General features: G+C 39.1%; 5 protein-coding genes, 1 non-coding gene and 1 pseudogene across 9 annotated transcripts; 5 read left to right on the plus strand and 2 right to left on the minus strand.

Annotated features, from left to right (window-relative positions):
* Window positions 1–220: 220 nt before the first annotated feature.
* Window positions 221–4,371, plus strand: LOC111792125 (uncharacterized). Its single transcript, XM_023673460.2, has one exon. It carries the CDS (start codon window positions 2,658–2,660, stop codon window positions 4,167–4,169), a length of 1,512 nt encoding a protein of 503 aa, XP_023529228.2. The 5' UTR covers window positions 221–2,657; the 3' UTR covers window positions 4,170–4,371.
* A 1,367-nt stretch (window positions 4,372–5,738) lies between these two features.
* Window positions 5,739–8,986, plus strand: LOC111792575 (SNAP25 homologous protein SNAP33). 3 transcript variants are annotated; one of them, XM_087122945.1, is made up of 7 exons: window positions 5,739–5,884; window positions 6,090–6,353; window positions 7,319–7,898; window positions 8,050–8,143; window positions 8,213–8,343; window positions 8,436–8,533; window positions 8,628–8,986. In XM_087122945.1, exons 3-7 carry the CDS (start codon window positions 7,407–7,409, stop codon window positions 8,725–8,727), a joined length of 915 nt encoding a protein of 304 aa, XP_086979071.1. In that variant the 5' UTR covers window positions 5,739–5,884; window positions 6,090–6,353; window positions 7,319–7,406; the 3' UTR covers window positions 8,728–8,986. The 3 variants fall into 3 exon arrangements, with proteins under 3 accessions (XP_086979071.1, XP_086979072.1, XP_023529850.2); XM_087122946.1 differs by having other exon boundaries at window positions 6,090–6,258; window positions 7,264–7,898; XM_023674082.2 differs by having other exon boundaries at window positions 6,090–6,258.
* Window positions 8,987–9,572: 586 nt separating this feature from the next.
* On the minus strand, window positions 9,573–10,106 carry LOC111793577 (uncharacterized). The gene has a single exon (XM_023675526.2). The coding sequence runs from the start codon at window positions 10,104–10,106 to the stop codon at window positions 9,834–9,836; it is 273 nt and encodes a 90-aa protein (XP_023531294.1). The 3' UTR covers window positions 9,573–9,833.
* A 635-nt stretch (window positions 10,107–10,741) lies between these two features.
* LOC111792298 (peroxidase 41) lies at window positions 10,742–12,066 on the plus strand. The gene has a single exon (XM_023673671.2). It carries the CDS (start codon window positions 10,869–10,871, stop codon window positions 11,859–11,861), a length of 993 nt encoding a protein of 330 aa, XP_023529439.2. The 5' UTR covers window positions 10,742–10,868; the 3' UTR covers window positions 11,862–12,066.
* A 1,601-nt stretch (window positions 12,067–13,667) lies between these two features.
* On the plus strand, window positions 13,668–15,002 carry LOC147793021 (peroxidase 41 pseudogene; annotated as a pseudogene).
* Window positions 15,003–15,972: 970 nt separating this feature from the next.
* Window positions 15,973–20,541, minus strand: LOC111793488 (heparanase-like protein 1). 2 transcript variants are annotated; one of them, XM_087123550.1, is made up of 10 exons: window positions 20,196–20,541; window positions 19,513–19,879; window positions 19,391–19,427; window positions 19,125–19,308; window positions 18,200–18,348; window positions 17,885–18,118; window positions 17,617–17,806; window positions 17,391–17,516; window positions 17,198–17,297; window positions 15,973–16,640 (listed from the first exon to the last, which is right to left on the minus strand). In XM_087123550.1, the coding sequence occupies exons 2-10, from the start codon at window positions 19,720–19,722 to the stop codon at window positions 16,248–16,250; spliced, it is 1,623 nt and encodes a 540-aa protein (XP_086979676.1). In that variant the 5' UTR covers window positions 19,723–19,879; window positions 20,196–20,541; the 3' UTR covers window positions 15,973–16,247. The 2 variants fall into 2 exon arrangements, with proteins under 2 accessions (XP_086979676.1, XP_023531161.1); XM_023675393.2 differs by having other exon boundaries at window positions 19,513–19,783; window positions 20,196–20,540.
* LOC111794156 (U6 spliceosomal RNA) lies at window positions 18,503–18,609 on the plus strand. Its single transcript, XR_002815047.1, has one exon. It is a non-coding gene; the product is annotated as a U6 spliceosomal RNA (small nuclear RNA).
* Window positions 20,542–20,666: the final 125 nt, after the last annotated feature.

Consider the following 20,666-nt stretch of genomic DNA (forward strand, 5'->3'; position numbering starts at 1 on the left):
CATCCATTTATTTATTAGCTTGTCTGTATATATTCATGAACAAGAATTATTGATACATAATGGTCAAAATATCTGAAATTTTAGCCAGAGACGTGTTTTCCAAGTGATATACTTATTAAGTGCCCCATCCGTAGGCCTGTTTCCTGTATTTTCATAGGTTGTGAACTTTTGTACCTGCCTGCTTAATGGATGGCCTGACTTACTGCCAAGGATGCAATACTGTGTGCCTCATTGTCTAATAGTGAACCAACGGAAATCATGTGCTTTCATTGCATTTGCAACCATGTGTGTGTGTGTGTGTTTTTTTCACTTGCTCGACTCTTCTTTTGGATCTCATTTTTCTTTTGGTGTAGAGATTGACAGGTTTGTGCATCATGTTGAGGCATCAAGTTGTTTGCATAAAGTTGCATCATGTTGTGTCTGTCATTGCCTGGTTTTAGTGTCATTTTGAATAGGCTTTACTTATGGTTAATTTGCATTAGATTTAGAAACCCAATGTGGATTTTTCCATAGTTGTGGGAACCTAGTGAGATCATCTTATCCCTTCATTGTTGTTGATATAAGGGCTTTGTTGGAGAAAGAAAGAGAGGCCAATCTTTGCTCTATAAAGGGTTCTACTTTTTAAAATTTGAGCATCACTTTTTTAGGAGCCCCCCATTGAAACCTCACTTCCAAGTCAAGTCCAAGCAGACGGTAGCCCGCACCATATGCAAAAGAACTACAATACAATACAACTATCATATCACTCCTGCCAAGTATCCACCTTCTGTTTTTCCTTCATTTTAAAATCTTAGCAACTTTAGTCAAACAAACCACAATTTGTACAGGCGCGAGTGCCTTCCACGTTCCTCCACTGGGTCCATCCCTCTTTCTCCTTGAACAAGTTTAGTTCTTTGAAAATTATTGCCTTTTGTTTTCATTTTCCTCGCAGAAGCAGCAGAATCAGTCCGGATTGGATGTGATCGGCAAGCAATGCACATGTTGCGTAAGATTAAACACAGACTATATTTTATTTGATTCCAAAAGATAGTTCACTTATTTATATATTATGAATTGTGATGAACTATAAAAAGAATAGGCTGTGTCTGACACATTTTGTAGGAAAAAACAAAGCAGAAAATGGAAGGCAATTACAGACAAGTCACAGCTAAAACTCGTACTGAAGTGCTGAAGAAGGGAGCAACCAAATGGAAGGTGCTCCTTAATCAATAGTCGACATGTGATTAGTAGTCCCAATCAATGCCTTATCCTTTTCTTTTACATTCATTAACTTTGTGCTTAATTGCCAACATAGGCCGGCACTGAAGCTGCAGAACTCTTCTTGGTTTTTTCTTCTTTTCCCTTTTCACTTTCTTTACCATGTTCTTTTTCTTGTGAACAAAACCAAAGAGAGAAGCCATTAGGAAAAAGTGGACCAAACTAAGCTGTCAAAGTGTTTTTTTTCTCAGTAAATCTCAATAAACTAAGCATACCAAACCCTCTTAAAGAGGATAGTCAATACAATATACAAATATCAGTTGGTTTAAAACATCTGGGAACTTACCCAAGTGATTCTTTTAGCTTAAACAAATCCCATTTGATTAAGTTGTTGAAAATGGAAACAATAGAATCAGAGAATGGCTTCTGGTTCAACCCAAATGGGTAAAGTAATACATGGAACAGTGGAACCCAAAGATCCTAAGTGACAGTGGAAGGAGCTGAAACAATAAACAATTTACAAGGTGGGAATTTTGGAAGGAAAAAAGAGGGGAAAAAGAAAGGAAATGAAGAGAGAAAGTACAAAAGAATAACGACCAGATGAAAGTGGAAGGGATTTGAGCAGAGACTGGTGGAGGTGGGAAATTCCTTAAGGAAGGAATAGTTTTTGAGTAGGGCAGTTAGGTTTTGAGAAGCATCATGGCCCCATGGGGATGATCGCTTCAACAATCTCAGCCGTCAGATTTGGAGAAGCGTAGAACTCTCAGTTAAATACACGTGCTGCTCTCTCTTCCCTTCTTTGCCTCTCTCTCTTCTCTTTTAACCTTCTCATCATCTCTTTGCATGGATTTCTCTTCTAAATATAGTCAAGCTTAGATTCTAAAGAGAGAGAAACTCTCATAAGCTTGCTTACTTGCTCACCTTTTAAGCCTTTCTTCATTTCATTTGCTTTCTTCGTAGCTATTATTAGCAACAGAGGTTACAGATCACACACCCAATTCTTCAAAGTATCTCTCTCTCTCTCTCTCTCTCTCACACGCACACACACTCTCTCTCTCTGTTCTTGTTTTATATCTCTTGCCTTGTATACACTTCAACAACCCAAAAGGGAGGTTAGTAGAGAGAGAGAGGTGGTAGAATGTTTACTGGGTCCTCTTCTTTTCCACTTTTTATGCCTCAGATCTTGTTCTTGCTTCATAATTCTTCCATTTCTGAGGTGGGTTCAGTGATCAGTTGCAGTTTGAGCAAGGTTTTGTATGATCTAGAGGAGATTGGCTTGGTGTTCTGATCTGGGTAGTGTTTGTTTTTGTGTTTTCGTTCTGAATTGGATCTTGTTTTCAGTGTATGAGATTAAGAATTGCAGCATCAATTCTCAAGTTCTTGTATTGATTTTGAAGTTTCATTAGCTTTTTGTTCTCTTTTTACCTCTTGAAGTTAATTCAACTGTAGAGTGTTTGTAAATGGAAGCTAATTTAGCAGCCAGACATGTTTGCAAGCTCTGCAACAAGAGCTTTGCTTGTGGCAGATCCTTGGGAGGTCATATGAGGTCTCATTTGACCAATAACTTAGCTGATAATAATGATGAGAAACATAGCAGAACAAGTCTTCAACTTGCAAATTACAGTGCAGGAAGCTTATCATACATGGAGGAGGACACAGATTTGGAAGGTGGAAATCTTGGTTATGGTCTCAGAAAGAACCCGAAAAAGACTCAGAAACTTAAGTTCTTAGGTGAAGAACCGTCACTCCTAGACAAGTTTTGCAGACAGTGTGGTAAAGGGTTTCAATCATGGAAGAGTCTTTTTGGCCACATGAAATGCCACTCTGAAAGAGCACTCATTTCCAGTAGCCAAGAGCTGGAAGAACCAGATTCTTATATCACTGATGCCAAACAGAAGGTGGTCATGGACATCCAATCTGATAATGAAACAGAAGCTCCCAACAAGAGAAAGAGATCAACAAGGAGAAGAACAGCCCAAATGGGCACTGCTGCTAATTCAACTTCTCTCTCTCTTGCCACAAATTCTTCCTCTGTTTCAGAAATTGAGCAAGAACAAGAAGTTGCCATTTCCTTGATGTTACTTTCCATGGATGTGGGAAATTGGGTTGGTTTCAATTCCCCAGCTGAGTCCTCAGATAACAATTCAAAGTTTCTTGAAGCCCCATCTGTTGTTGAGAGCAAAACCTCCTCTGTGAAGCAGTCAGAGCACAGTTCTTCTGGGTTTATCAACAAAGGAAAAATGATGAAGAAGACTCAACCCGATCAAAGAGCTGGATCTAAAACTTTCCCCAAGAAAAATGACCAAAACCAAGCTAGATTCAGCTCTGATACGTTCTTGAAATCTCGAAAGAAGACACTAGCAGAGTTTTGGGATTCAAAAATCTGCAAGAAACCCAAGAAGAGAAGCAAATTTGAGTGTAATATTTGCTACAAGATCTTTCACTCATATCAAGCACTTGGTGGGCATAGAGCAAGCCACAAGAAAATAAAGGGCTGTTTCGTCGAGTCCCCCATGGAAGAGGAGGAAGAAGAAGAAGAAGAAGAAGAACTGGGCAGTGAGAGCAGCCTAGAAGTGGCCATTTCTGCAGACCCAACAGCCGAAAGCAAGCTTTGGAAAGGCCTCAACAATGGCGGTCGAAGCGAAGAAGAAGACGAAATGGGTTCCCAGATTCCAAAAAAGATCAACAAACACAAGTGCCCAATTTGCAATAAATTGTTTGCATCAGGTCAAGCACTTGGTGGGCATAAAAGATCGCATTTGATCAATGGATCAGAGTCGTCCAAAAACAGAGAACCCATTGAAATTCCAAAGCAAGTCCCAGGAATTAGGGGGTTTTTGGACCTGAATCTTCCTCCTGAACCTGCTGAAAGAGAACCCAAGGACCACAACCTCGCATCATTAAACCCATGGTGGGTTGCACCCAATGAACACAAACATGAAGCTCTTGTGAACGTGGGATTTCATATCTAACTCCCTGTTTCTTTTCCCTTTCAACTTCAAATAAAAACAGAGAAAAAAAAAAAAAAACACAAGAAGATTCAAGAGATTGTATAGTCAAATACTTTCTGGGTATCATTTCATTTCATTGATTCTTTACATTGCAGCTTTGATTTTGAGACTTTGATCTTGTTCTTATGGTGTAATGAAATTTAAAATTCAGAAATGGGTCATATCCCATCTCAAGGGATGTTCTTGGAGGGTGATTATTTTATGTTGGCATCAAAGAGAAATGAATGATGTGCCTTGAAAACTGGGATTGGTATAAGAAAGTCATAAGAGGATTAAAAGCATGACACAAGCTTCTTAAGGATGGCATGTGAGATCAAAGTGGTTGTTTAGTCACCTACCAAAAACATCACAAACCCATCTCACTTTCTATACAATGCAAGTGGAGTTGCCAATAACATCATACTATTCTCTACAAAATGCCCCATTTTAATCTTTTCGACCATACAGGACCACCGATCTAAAAAAAATCTTCTTAAATTATAAATTATACTTTTAAACCTAAGCTTCTATTTTGACCTATTGTGTAAAATATCATTAACGTTACACAGACGTAACATGCTCAAGTTGGTGATGCCAACTCTAAACAATATAGAGCTTAGAAAGTATGAAAATCACGATAATACCTAAGATTTAACATGGAAAAGCTATCTTAAACACATAATTCACTGGTCGAAAATGTTAAAATATTTAGGGTAAAAAAAGTAAATTAAAATGGAAAAGTAGTAAAAAGCAAAAAGAGTGTAGTAAATGGAATGACATTGAGTTGAGTTAGTTGCATGAGTGACCTAATTAATGGTGTGGTGAAGCACGCAAGCAAACAATTTGGTCCCAATGGCCACGCCTCCCTGTTTTCTTATTTTATTTTTATTTTTATTTTATTTATTTGATGTAAAGGCTTTTGCCCTCAAACTCATTTTCTTTCTTCTTTTTCACTTTACCATTATGAAAATATAAAATTAAAATTAAATTACAAGTTTAGTGTTTCTACGTTAATAATAATGTCCCACGATTCTTAGATAAAAAAAGCGACCACTCTATCACTAAGCTACTGAAGAACAACGAACGTAAGGAAGTCAACTCTCGTTCTTTGAACCAACTTCTGACCTAATAAAAAAGAGCGAGTCGCTTTTTTTCCACATACACCGACTGACCGACAAAAAATATCTTCTAAAAAGACAAAATAATAAATTAAATTTTGTCCATTTGAATACATTCAGTTAATAAGGTTTTCTTAGGAAAAGAGGATCGTATCATATAGGCATCCCTTCAACACGACGTAAGTCATCACGACAGGTTAGAGGACAATTTCGTAATTCAACTTGGTGTGTATATTTTAAATCTTTATTTATTTTGTTCGATATTTTATCATAGAACAAACAAATTTTAATTTTTAAAATAGGGATTACCTTTAATATTTAAATTTGGCAAATAGGTTTAGGGCTTTTAAAATTGTTGCCTTTATGAACATCCCTAAATCCGACGCTGCCTGCCTAACTTGCCAAAACTTTCTTATTTGTCACCAATCGTAATAGAAGAGATTTTTACCTTTTTTTTTCTTTTAATGTTGGCTGACTTTTTTTTTTCTTGTTTGAGTTTTAATCTCCTGCTCTCTGATTGGAGGATCAGGAGGTTGCATGGAAATTTGAGCTGTTTGAAGTTTGATCAAATCAAATTTGGTAAGTTAATGAGTCAATTTGATCTTTGTAATCAAATTCTAAATTACGTATAATTCGATGTTTATTGACATAATTGATTAAAAATTCAAGTATTTTCTTTTTTTTTTTCTCTCTCTAAATTTGAATTTTTAAAATTGGTTCTTATTTAACCGCTTGAATTTCATGCGTTTTTTTATGATAATATAATTGTATTAAACTTGATCAGAAATGGTTTAACAATGGCGGGAATGAAGAAAAAGGCGATTTCTAGGAAGGATGTTCCATTCAGTTTATAAATCTTTATTGGGTTGCGCGGATTTGTTTGTTGATTCGAGGGCTTCCTCTATTTTCACGCCCATTTCCGTTGTCGATTCTTGCGGATCCTTTTGGCTCAGGTTTTTCTCTGACACTTACGCTCCTTCTGTTCTTTTCTTTCCTTCGTTGTTCTATCGATATTACTCTTGATCGTCTGAGTTCTTTGATTCTTAAGGTACTTGATCGCACTTCCTTCCTTTCTAATGAACTTTTTCTTGTAATCGATTACGTCCCACTAGTTTTCGTTTCGTTCGATTTTGTTTTTGCTTTGATTCTTATGATCTTATGTGTTCACTGGACTGATGAACTTCACTACTGCACCAATGCTTGCTGGGATTTGAGAGGAAATTGAGGAAGTGTAAAGAAATGGGATGGTTGGAGTTCTATTTATTGGTTTTTCTATTGTGGGATGATATTGGTAAACTAGCTATTTCAGGATTATCTCAGAGATGAATTTGGTTTTTGTTTTGGGATAAGTTTCAATAGGAGTTGTGTTTTTGATTGTTCACTGTTTGATTCACTTGCATGAATGATTCTTGTGGAAATTTGGTGTGCTCTGTTGAGCTGGTGTGAAATGTCATATGGATTGGAGCGGGGAACGAAACATTTCTTATAATGAGGTGTGGAAACCTCTCCTTAATAGACTAGACGCATTTGAAAAACCTTGAAGGAAAATCGGAAAGGGAAAGCCTAAAGAGGACAATATCTACCGAAAGGTGTGGAAATCTCTCTCTAGTAGACGTGTTTTAAAACCATGAGACTGACGACGATATGTAACAGGCCAAAGTAGATGATATCTGTTAGCGGTGGACTTGTGCTATTAAAGTTGTATTTGCCTGACTCACTTGATTTCAATACCATAGCTGATTGTGAGTTTTTTTCACCGTTTCTTGGGTCCGATCACTTGTTTCTTGCTATTTTGGCATTCAATGGCTCCAAAAAAAGTGCGTCTCAATCATTGTCTTAAAACATGTTTAGTAGTGATTTTGTAATCGCTTTTGTATGTACAAATGATACTAAATCACTTTCAAACATGTCCTATGCGGATTTGTATAAACCATTCTTATTTTTCATCGAATCTTCAGCCTATTTTTGCTTCAACTCGGTGATGATCTCACATGGTTCTTCTATGGGTTCCAGGGTGGAACTGTGATCATTCTAAGCTGCTTTAGAATCATCATCCTCGACACACAACCATCACCTGAATTCTGCATTTGCCTTTCTAGAAATGTCACATTTTAGGAAATCCCCCATAAGTGTTTTAAGGCATGCCTCAGCTCCTTCCAGTCCAAACCCAATTGACTCCAATGATAATTTAGACAAGAACCACAAACACAACTCCTCTGGAATCCCCTCATCTCATAATGCAACTGTAGCACCAAATCCCAGCTCGAATCCTTTCGACGATCATCTCGAGAAAGAGACCGATTCTTCTTCTTCATATTCTTCATCTTCAAGTTCATATCCATGGTCATCAAGAAACAGATACAAAAATGATTTCCAGGACTCAGGTGGGCTTGAGAATCAAACAGTGGAGGAGTTGGAGAATTATGCTGCATACAAAGCTGAGGAGACAACAAAATCAGTGAACAATTGCCTGAAGATTGCTGAGGACATGAAAAAAGATGCAACCAGAACCATGGTTGCCCTGCATCACCAGGGTGGGCAGATCACTCGCACCCATGTGGTTGCTACTGATATTAACAATGATCTTAGTCGGGTATGCTCAATCAATTTCTTCAACACATGCCTACTCTTCTTATGTGCTGCTTGATTTGATAACCATTTGATCTTTACTTTTCTTTTCATTTTGAAACTTGGCTTAGATTTTGAAAACGTTTTAAAAAAAAGTAGATAATGTTGATGATCAGGGGGAGAAACTTCTAGGTAGCTTAGGAGGAATATTCTCTAAGACATGGAAGCCAAGGAAAGTTCGTCAGATAACAGGCCCTGTTATCTTTCAAGGTAATATGTTCATTTTAGCACTCAAAATGAAGCTTTTTAACAAAAAAATTTGATTCGATTTGGTTGCAGGGGATCAGGCTGCCATAAGCAAGAGCAACCATTTGGAGCAAAGGGAGCAGTTGGGACTAAGCCGGGCACCCAACCCACGGCCCTCACGAGCCCCACAGCCTGAGCCAACCAACCCACTTCAGAAAGTAGAGGTTTGTAATCTATAATTTATGTTCTAATACAGAAATTAACACTTAATTAGAACCATAATTTCAAAGATTTAAGAAGAGATGTTGTAAACTAGGTGGAAAAGGTGAAACAAGAGGACGCTCTTTCAGATTTGAGCAATATATTGGGAGAGCTTAAAGAAATGGCTGTTGATATGGGACATGAACTAAACAGGTGCGTTGTTTATAGCTTCATAGAACAAGTTTTTACTTCAAACGCCAATTTTTTTTTTTTCTTAAACTTGGTTGGAATCTGTCTCTTATTCTAGGCAAACTAAAGCTTTGGATCATCTGTATGATGATACTGATGGCATAACCGTCCGTGTCGATAATGCTAACCGACGTGCTCATCACTTGCTTAGAAAGTAGATTGCGAATTTGCTAGGTCTCGTCTCGGTCGCCTTCGATAAATATGATGGTAGATGCCTTCTCAGTCTCTTCCTCTGTTTCTTCATCCAAACTAAAATCCACATGTTTAGCTCATAACAGTTGTGAAGATGGTCTCTTTTTTGACATTCTTCTTGTGGTTGATAATGTCTTGTTTTTCTTCTAAGACTAAGAATGAAACTATTGCCTTTGGACTCTCGAAAGGTAACGTTTTTATACTTGAATTTACTTCGTTCTATTTTTTTTGTGTTAATTTTGGGGTAAGTTTCGTTTGTACGTTCAAACGTGAAAATATTTTGAATTTTGGACTTTTCTACTCGAAAGCTACTTAATCTCAACTATGTAGACAATCATTTCGATTTAAAAATATAGTTTTCAAAATTTACCAAATCTTTTGAATTTCTTATATGAATGATGTTGTAGGGAAACAATCTTTTCATGAAAAGACATTCAAGATTGTATATTTTGTACAATTTCTTCAAAGTTCAACTCATTCAAAACTTACTCCAAAAGAAACAGCACTATGTGTATAATTTAACCTAAAGCAAACAAATTGAATCGATGTCGGGAAGAATGCAAACAAACGAAAGAAAACAAAACTGATAATCAGAGTTGATAAACTAATCAAGATTTTGAAACAATTCCGAACTGAATGAATCACAAGAAGGCCATTATGTCCTGCCATCGCCGGTTTCAGGCGCAGATCTAAGGAGTATTCAATTATTTTTGTATGTAATTGTAAATCATTTCAGAATTGGTCCGACAAGGTAATGGACAGGAAGCTGAATAAGCTCCACGCTTTCACGCGCAGATCAAATCCGAACAAATCAAACCAAAAAAGATATCCAATCATGTTCATCATCACCAAATATTTCAAATCACATCCCACAATCAGGATTGATTGATCAAACATACAAGCAAAATCCACAGGAAAAGCTCAGAAAACAAACAATTTATTGAATTCTTATTAGAAAAAGTAAGATAGTCAATCAAGTAAAGTCCGGGAATCGGAAATAAACCCTAACTCATGAAGCAGCGTTGATAGAATTAGAATCATACGAAAGAGAAGGGCACAAGAGCTTCCGTACTCAGTTCGTGTGATGAGCCTCCATGATGCTCTTGACCTTGGGCGAGAAGAGGGAGTAGACGGTGGACTGTCTTTTGGCAACTTCAAGCTGAGCCTTGCCGTCGGCGTAGGCGACGACGATGGACGAAGGATCGGAAAGGTTCCGGTTATGGCGGAAGCCGTCAACGGCGCGTCGTTTGGCGTACTCTCTGATGTTGTAATCACAGAAGTGACGGGCTGTACGGAGCAGAGAGCGAAGAAGCGAAAGAGATTCGGATCTCGTTGGAGTCGCCATTCTCGAAGGCGTGCTAAGACGATGGCGCACAATCGTATGGTAAAAAGCTTAATACCTTTTTTTTTTCTCTATCATTTTTTATTTTTCTGATAATTTTAGGATCTCCAACCTAACTTAATTAAATGTATTTGAATGTAAGTAAAATATTTAAGGTTGTTAAACTAATTATTCTTATTATTTTTTTAAAATTTATTTTATTTATTTTATTTTATTATTATTATTTTTGTAAATACGAATATTTAGTTATTTTTAATTTTAAGATAACTTTGAACTATGTCAAAATGTTATAATTTTTTTTTTTTTTTCTTGTTGTCGATCCATTTATTTATTTTTTAAAGATTATAGTTTAAATAATTATAAAAAATTAATATCTAAGACAACTCTACCAATAGAAGGTTGGGTTGGGTTGTGAAAATTTTGAAGTAAAGTTGGATTACAATCGAACCAACCCCAATTTTGTAGGTACAAGTACACGTTTTTTGGGTAGGGATTGTATTGAAAATTTCTGATAGGTAAGTTTAGAATTTTACATTACCAAAAATAGCATTTAAGTCTTTAACAATGCTTCATCTCTAACGAATCTCCCAAAATCTCTCCCATCCACAGCTCCATCTCCTTTTTAATTCCCATTCATCCCTCCATTTTCCTCACACCGCAATTGCGTCCTTCTTCCTCCTCACCACACTACACACAGCCTTCCACTCTTCCACTCTTCCACATCCAGAGGAAGCAGGTTTTCCCCCGCCTCCTTCCTCTGCCGCCATGGCTTTCTTTCACCCTGCCGCTCTTCTTCTTATACTTTTCCTATCTCTTCCATTCTCAGTTCAATCTCAGCTTTCTCTCGATTATTACCAGAAAACTTGCCCCGATTTCGCACAGATCGTTCATGACACTGTTGCTCGCAAGCATGCTACTAGCCCTGTCACTGCCGCTGCATCTATGCGCCTCTTCTTCAGCGATTGTTTGGTTGGAGGCTGCGATGGCTCTGTTCTTGTTTCATCCAATGTCTTCAACCACGCCGAGCGCGATGCTGAAATCAACCGCGATCTTCCTGGTGATGCCTTCGACGTCGTCACTCGAGCGAAGATTACCTTAGAGCTCTCCTGCCCTGGGATTGTCTCTTGCTCCGACGTGTTAGCGCAAGCGACTAGAGATCTCATCGCGGCCGCAGGCGGACCGTCGTACAAAGTTGAATTAGGGCGAAAAGATAGCCTCGTCTCGAAAGTTTCGGACGTGGAAGGCAACATTCCGAAACCGAATCAATCAATAGACGAGTTGATCAAGCTATACACAGCGAAAGGATTCACGATTCAAGAAATGGTAGCGCTATATGGCGGACGCACGATCGGATTCTCAAATTGCAAGGAATTCAGCGACCGGCTGTTCAATTTCAGCAAAAACACACCAACAGATCCTGAGATTAATTCGAAATACGCTGAGGCATTGAAGAAGTCCTGCGCCGATTACGAGAAGAATCCAGGAAGTTCGGCGTACAGCGACCCTGTAACGCCAGGGAAGTTCGACAACGTATACTACCAGAATCTGCTGAGAGGAATGGGACTGCTGGCGTCGGATCACGCGCTGGTGAAGGATCCGAGGACAAGGAAATTCGTGGAGATGTATGCAGGAAACCAGGCATTATTCTTCAAGGATTTCGGACATGCGATGGAGAAGATGAGCGTTCGCGAGGTGAAAACTGGCGGGAAAGGAGACGTGAGGACAAGATGCGATGCGTTCAATTCAATCAACCATTAGGCCATTTTGGCTTTTCATAAATAAATCAGTCTTCTCGAAAGGGAAATTTCTTTTTTGCCCTTTTTTTCTGTAAGATTGATTTGGAAAAGAAAAGATTGAAGTAGAGAGTTTATTGATGGAAGAGAGTGAGAGGAAGAGGAAGATTGTAATTGTGGTTGTTTCATGTTTTAATCAATTGAAATTGTTCCTTTATTTTTTTTCACAATATTTTTTGGTCTTGTGATGGTGAGACTGACGTTTTAAAAATTGTAAAACTACTAGTGGTGGGCTTGAATTGTTACAACTGGTATCAAAGTCGACCATAGATCGTATGCCATAGTTGCTACTTGTGGTCTTTAGTTGTTATAAATGGTATATATACAAGATGTCAAAATCAACACCGAATCATGTGCCATATTTGCTAACAATGGTTTTGAGTGTTACAAATGATATAAATCCGACTAGAAGGTAATGATGTGCTTGAGTTGTTACAAATAGCATAAATCAACCTTGGATAGCGAAGCGAAAAAATATATAACATATTTTTATTTTTATAAAAATATGAACCTCTTACCTTAGAAATGAGTTCTATGAACTCAATGGAAAAAAATATATGCTATCAACTAACTACAAACGGTATAAAGTCCAGCTAGAATAGACTGAGTTGGGTTATTTTTTCTAAATCCTCGATTCAATTTTGAGTTCATAAGACAAAACTCTCGGATTGACTAATTGACACGAACCAAACAAAACTTATAAAATACATGGAGATTTATTATCCCCAATTATTATTTGGTTTAGTTTTTTACATATATATATTTTTTATTACTTAATTAATTTTAGTAAAATGTTTTATTTTTTCTTTAAATATAAAAAAATGCTTCAATATTTCCTATTAAATCATTCATCTCAATTTTATTCAAATCTATTTCAACTAATTTTTTTATCCATTTTATGTGCGGTTAACTTATAAATATCACAATTTTTTTTAATAATTTAGGGCCCACCAAGTTAAAATATTTTTTATTTTTGTTATATATAGTTTTTCCCATTAATTATTTTTATTATTTTTTTAATTTCTTTACTTTTAGAGTAATAAATTATTAAAAAGTATCTTCCCTCTTTAGTTTTATATTGATCCGGTTACAATGAATTTGTTTTTTAACGATGATAAATTAATTTATATTTAATTGTGAACCTTTATTACTTTTTATCTAAAATTATACAATTTAAATTGTATAGAATAATTATGAAAGATGAATAAATAAACTTTTTTTAAAAAAATAAAAAAAAGAACCAAACAACCCAACCCCAACACAATTTGGGTTGGGTAAAAAAAAAACACTCTCAACCCAACTCCAATTATGTAAACCCCTGCCAGAACCTCTCCCGTCCATGTGAGTGTATTTAGAGTGGTTCCGAGGGCACCATCCACTGTGCGCCAATGTCGAAGGCTTAGTGGCATTTCCTTCGGTTACTGCATCATCCAATTGCTGAGTGAATCCTATTGTAGGGCGAGTAAAGGCTTCTGAGGTGCGTATTATGTGACTTAAGACTGTTACTTAGTGGCATTTCCTTCCGTTACTGCATTTGGCCTATCCTCATGCAGCGCGGGGTAGAGATACAGAGGTATGACGTTTAGACAGATAATAAGCTCCACCCTTACTCCTTAAGCTGGTAGTGATTATAACCCTCTGATGGGATGGTTTTCGTAGTTGTTAACATAAACATCAGAGGACCCACCTGGCACTTACAAACCATCCCTTGCAATGGGTTTGATTCAGTCATCAATGGCAAGAATTTGGAGGTCATTAGCAGCCTCCTCCCTAACTAATCTCCCAAAATCTCTCCCATCCACTGCTCCATCTTCTTTTTAACCCCCATTCATCCCCTCCATTTTCCTCACACTGCAATTGCTTCCTTCTTCCTCCTCCCCACACTACACACACCCCTTCCACTTTTCCACATCCAGAGGAAGCAGGTTTCCCCCCGCCTCCTTCCTCTACCGCCATGGCCTTCCTTCACTCTCCCGCTCTTCTTCTTCTACTTTTCCTATCTCTTCCTTTCTCAGTTCAATCTCAGCTTTCTCTCCATTATTACCAGAAGACTTGCCCCGATTTTGCACAGATCGTTCATGACACTGTTGCTCGCAAGCATGCTACTAGCCCTGTCACCGCCGCTGCATCTATGCGCCTTTTGTTCAGCGATTGTTTGGTTGGAGGCTGCGATGGCTCTGTTCTTGTTTCATCCAATGTCTTCAACCACGCCGAGCGCGATGCTGAAGTCAACCGCGATCTTCCTGGTGACGCCTTTGACGTCGTCACTCGAGCGAAGATCACCTTAGAGCTCTCCTGCCCTGGGATTGTCTCTTGCTCCGACGTGTTAGCGCAAGCGACTAGAGATCTCATCGCGGCCGCAGGCGGACCGTCCTACAAAGTTGAATTAGGGCGAGAAGATAGCCTCGTCTCCAAAGTTTCAGACGTGGAAGGTAACATTCCGAAACCGAATCAATCAATCGACGAGTTGATCAAGCTATACACAGCGAAAGGCTTCACTATTCAAGAAATGGTAGCGCTATATGGCGGACGCACGATCGGATTCTCAAATTGCAAGGAATTCAGCGACCGGCTGTTCAATTTCAGCAAAAACACACCAACAGATCCTGAGATTAATTCGAAATACGCTGAGGCGTTGAAGAAGTCCTGCGCCGATTACGAGAAGAATCCAGCGACTTCGGCGTACAGCGACCCTGTAACACCAGGGAAGTTCGACAACGCATACTACCAGAATCTGCTGAGAGGAATGGGACTGTTGGCGTCCGATCACGCGCTGGTGAAGGATCCAAGGACAAAGAAATTCGTGGAGATGTATGCAGGAAACCAGGCATTATTCTTCAAGGATTTCGGACACGCGATGGAGAAGATGAGCGTTCGCGAGGTGAAAACTGGCGGGAAAGGAGAAGTGAGGACAAGATGCGATGCGTTCAATTCAATCAACCATTAAAAAGGGGATTTTATTCGTCTTTTTTTTCGTAAGATTGATTTGGAAAAGAACATTGTAGAGAGTTTATTGATGGAAGAGAGTGAGAGGAAGAGGAATATCTTTTTGTAATTGTGGTTATTTCATGTTTTAATCAACTCAATTTTCTTAGTTTTTTTTAAATTTTTTTTAAAATTTTTTTATACGAACACTAACACTCCCCTAGTAGACATAAATGGTATAGAGTGGTGTGCCGGAGCTATTAGCGGTAGACTTAAGTTGTTACAAATGGTATAGAGTCCATTAGGGTGTGCCAAAGCTACTAAAGGTAGACTTTAATTGTTACAAATGGTATAGAGTCGACACTGGAGGGTCTACCAGAGCTACTAGCGATAGGCTTAAGTTGTTACAAATGGTAATAGAGTCGACACTAAAGGGTGTGCCAGAGCGGCTTGAGTTGTTACAAATGATATAAAGTTGACACTAGAGAGTGTGCAAGCAGTAGCTACTAGGTGTAGATGCACAGTAGCTACTAGGTGTAGATGCACAGTAGCTACTAGGTGTAGATGCACAGTAGCTACTAGGTGTAGATGCACAATAGCTATTAGGTGTAGATGCACAATAGCTACTAGGTGTAGATTTGAGTTGTTACAAATGGTATAAAGTCGACACTAGGCAGTGTGCCGAACTACTAGCGGTGGGCTTGAATTGTTACAAATGTGAACTTGAATTGTTACAAATGGTAAGGATGTACATCTAACTTGACAACCCGCACCAACCCAACCCAAATTCAAACTACACCCTCCTTAGGAACTTGACAACCTGCACCAGCCCAACCCAAATTCACACTACACCCTCCTTAGGAACCTGACAACCCGCACCAGCCCAACCCAAATTCACACTACACCCTCCTTAGGAACCTGACAACCCGCACCAACCCAACCCAAATTCACACCACACCCTCCTTAGGAAGACACTTTTAGAACATGTTTGTTAGGAAGAAGTTTCCACGCCCTATTTTCTAAATACTCATAGAGAATATCAATTTGAGCCTAACTTATATATCTCCGCCACTAAATAAATATTGAAATACAGGGAAAATTTGAGCAAAATATAAAGGGAAAATTTGAGCAAAATATAAGAACAAGCAGAATTTAAGTCCCAATATGCAGACATCGATATTTGTTTAACTTGAGAAATACAGGGAAAATCTCACGAATTACTGTGTGCTTCACAGACTTCAAGCTCCACAAAGGGAATGCAAAAACAGTTTAATACAACGTCTATCAAACTTCAGTCAACCACAGCTTATTGTACATCTTCCCAATTAATCATAACAAACAATAACTTATGATGATATTGTACAATTATTCAGAACTCATGCAGCTTCTATAAGCTTTACAGTTATGCTGCAAACATGGTATGAAATCACAAGCACGACGGCGCGTCGAAGTTAGGGAATACTATGAAAGCAACCGACAACGGGGTCATATGGACCGGAGTATTGACGTCCCGGAGGACGGGGTTCAGACTTGGGAGCTCTCCATCCGCAGTGAGCTCCAATGGCGATCCATTTAGAAGCATGGTTTGGGTTTGGAGGTAGCCATCCTTTGGAGTCAGGTGGTATTCTTGTCTTGACACTGTTGCATCAGAGACTTTGTTGCCAACCCATGCAACACTCTTCTTCATGCCTTTCAGGAAGGAATTCTCTCTCATTACCCCATTTTCTTGGACATTCAGAAACATGTTTTTGCTGTTTTGGACATGGATTGAGAAATGTGTCTGGTTGCTCAAATTGATCAGCAGAACACTCACACCAGTCTGAGAACAATCAAAGTTGGAACATATTTGATTTAGGCTACTTCTCGAAAGCTAAGATTGAGCTCAAGCCCACTGCTAGCACATTGTCCGCTTTGGCCCGTTACATATCACCGTCAACCTCACAATTTTTAAAACTCATTTGTTAGGGAGAGGTTTCCACACCCTTATAAGAAATACTTCCCTCCCCTCTCTCCAACCGATGTGGGATCTCACAATCTACCCACCTCGGGGACCTAGCGTCCTTGCTGGCACACAGCCCGGTGTCGGGCTCTGATACCATCTGTAACAGTCCAAGCCCACCACTAGCAGATATTGTCCGCTTTGCCCCGTTACATATCATCGTCAGCCTCACGGTTTTTAAAACGCGTCCGTTAGGGAGAGGTTTCCACACCCTTATAAGGAATGCTTCGTTCCCCTCTCCTATCGATGTGGGATCTCACAAAGATCATTACCCTTAAGGAATGTTTCGTCCCCCTCTCCAACCGATGTGGGATCTCACAAAGATCATTATCAAACAACATTGTAAACTTTTCTAATTGAATGAAAAGAGCACTTACACTTCCTCTCGAACAATGAGCGTATGCGCGTAAGTACGACGAAGCATCACTACCAATGGGAAGAACAGTTTTCCCCATAAGCCGATGCCACAGAAGTGCACTGTTTCAAAAATCAAACGGATGTAAAAATCAGATACACAAAGGACTTCAAAGATATCTAAAAGAGTTAATATTGCTAAATTGTAAGAGTTGCCTGTAAAAATCTGGATTTGGCACAAGTGTGGATGTGTTGAGCAGACCATAGTGACCTCCAACTAATGTTTGCCTACAATACACTTTGGTATTGTACTTGGATGCCAATCCCAGCTGATCTAAGTACCTAGAGTATACACGTAACATACAAACGATCACTTTACGATTTACTCGATCGAAACAAGCATTACAAGACATGACTACATGTTAATGGCAATGAAGATTACCAAAAGCTATTAATGAATGTGTTGGATACATGACGACCGCCGCTGTTATAGGCCCCGCCAGACTCCCCGACCCACGCCGACGCCCATGGACCATGAACTTGGATGGTTTGGTCTAGCCTGTTGAAGGTTTCTGATACCCTGCTCAAGTAATGTGGATCCAATATATTGTTTGCCAGATGGGGATCAATGCCTGCAATGAGAAGGCCAGCAATGAAGAAGAGAACAGACAAGATTGATCCATTTGTTTTTGGATACAACATTAACTTACCAGCCCCAAGATTGTATATGTGATGTGTGATGACATTCACAACATTGGATCCTGAAACCTGAAGAAGCTTAGCATACCACTCTGGCTCAAAGAATCCTCCTGGTGCTAGAAGGGAAGGTTTCGAGTTCGAATTCTTGTATAAATCATTGATGATGTCTCTTAGCTTGATCACATCTTTTGCATACAGTTCGACGTCGACACTCGCACCGACGCCATGTCCACTCAATTCATTACCTGCAGTTTTAAGGATATGAAGTTGAGCTGAGGCCACAGACCAAATGATCATAAGAACTGGTAACTTTTAGAGTCTTTTACCAAATTCCCATGAATCTATTGCATATCCCTTTGAGATGGTGTAATTTATAAAATCCCAAGCATTGGTAGAGTCCCACTCTCCTCCCCATTTATCTCTTTGCGTCCGGTGCCTTCCACGGAGTGCATTCAAGCCAAAGGTCACTATGGCCCTGAAAATGTAGGATTTTATCCATGATAAGACTTGTGTAGGGATGCTCCAATCTAATATTTCCCTTTTAACATGCATAATACTTGACAAAGATTCAGAACGTACAGGAATTAGAGATCTATAGGAGTTGTTAAATCAAAAAGCTTAAACGGATGGGTAATGCAAATTTAATCTTACTCGGACATTGGAACAATAGAGAGAAGATTAGCACGGTCCCTGTGCAAGGATGACACACACAAATTGAGAAATGGTATCAGAGCTAGACATCAAGCGATGTGCTAGCGAGGAGGTTGAGCCCCGAAGGGGGTGGACATGAGGCGGTGTGCCAGCAAGGATGCTAGGCCCCAAAGGGGAGTAGATTAGGGGGTCCCACATTGATTGGAGAAGGGAACGAATGTCAGCGAAGACGTTAGGCCCTAAAGGGGGTGGATTGTGAGGTCTCATATCGATTGGGGAGGAGAACGAAACATTCTTTATAAGGACGTGGAAACCTCTCCCTAGTAGACACGTTTTAAAAACCTTGAAGGGAACACGAAAGGGAAAGCCCAGAGAAGACAATGTCTACTAGTGGTGAGTTTGAGCTATTACAACAACACTTCTAGCACTCCTTTCACTTGTGGGCTCGAAAATTTGTAGAAGATCCACAAAGTGGATATCGATATTAATTGGGAAGGAAATGACTCGATACCATGTTCAACCATCGTTCAACCTAAAAACTTAAAGTTGATGGGTTACGACTAAGGAGTTGCAAAGAAAGTAAAGACATTAATGTTTTACCCTGTGGTCTTGAATAATTGGTTTAGATCATCCCATCTACTCATGTGCAAACACCCCTTGGAATAACCAAACAGCCCCCATTTTATCTTTTGAAATGGATGGCAAGGCGCCTTCAAACTTCCAACGTCGTACACCACTTGGTCTTGTAGCGAACCACCAACTCTTATCCTCAAATGCTCAAAAGCTTCCAAGTGTCAACCACGCAACAACAATGTAAGTATTGCAGTTTAAAGAAGATTCTATACACAGGATCATTCTAAAAATACCTTGTATTGCCTTGGTTAGAAGAGGATGAGACAAGTTCTGAAAAAGGGAACAAATAGAGCTTGAATCAATCACAAAGAACAAGCGACTAAAACATTGAGGGTATGGATCATCTAATTCTCACCAAATTTACTGCAGAAGAATACCCCCATGGACAACGATTGTAATTACACTTATCATGAGGCCACCAATCAATGGTGGCACATATGTAGTTGTCATCGGTTTCAGCAACTACTGAAGCTCCATCAATTATGATACTAGCATGTGTCGGTCTCTGAGCCAAGATAGCAGGTAGAGAAGCTAAAAGAAGCAACAAGGAGATGCTGAAGCCCATTGGTCAGTGAAATAAGCAGCCTCAGACACCAATTTGCACGAATTCACACAGTTTACACGCCCTACATCATAAGAACACTGACATGATTTTCTTGACGGATATGTTTCTTATAACATATGTGAATGGAAGGACAAGATCTGTTGTTTAGTGTCTCCAGCTGACAATTTAAAACATTGTTAAGAACTAACAGTAGCCTAAGAAGAACAGGTTTTAAAGAAGATTGTAAAGAGAAAAAGAAGATAGAACTAACAGTAATTTGTAGTTGTAATAGAATTCTTGGGTTCTATGTAGATTTCTTGCTTGTTTCTTGGGAAAAATATGAAGAACAGGAAATAAAAGCATCCAAACTAAAAGTACACCTAAGAACCGAATCATTATAGCACTGAGATAATCAAATTCGAGGCAACCCAGATGCTACTCAAGCAAATCAGATCAACCCAGTGAAGAACAAGCATCGATTTGCATAAGTTTACCTTGAAAAGATGCAACTCAGCTGAGCTTTCGAAGCATCTGCGATGCTAGCACGTTTTAGCGAAACCCCTTGCTGTTTCCAGCACCTCCTGCGAGTCTTTGAATATCAACGAATTACAGTGAACAAGTACAGTGATAGCTCTGGCGGGCGAACTGGATCTTTCACATATTTGTCCTTTTCACTTAAAATCTTCCATCCAAACACCGACTGATGCGCAATTTAATCGTGGGTTGGGTGATGAAGACAGTTCTAATCAACCAAATAGTCGGCACCCAGTTAAAAGAATCCGATGGGTTGAAATGAAACGACGGCTGGAGAGAAAAGGAGGGCTGTTTAAGATTTAAATGATGGATTAGGACTAATTGAAAAGCTTATGGGTTGCTTTAAGGGTTAATTAAGATGGATGCTTTAACCCATATACTTTCTTCCACTTTTTCAAAAGGATGCTGTGAAATATGCTCTGTTCATCCAA

This window comes from Cucurbita pepo, chromosome 4, assembly GCF_057944985.1.
Source record: "Cucurbita pepo subsp. pepo isolate OVF chromosome 4, ASM5794498v1, whole genome shotgun sequence".
Taxonomy (NCBI): domain Eukaryota; kingdom Viridiplantae; phylum Streptophyta; class Magnoliopsida; order Cucurbitales; family Cucurbitaceae; genus Cucurbita; species Cucurbita pepo.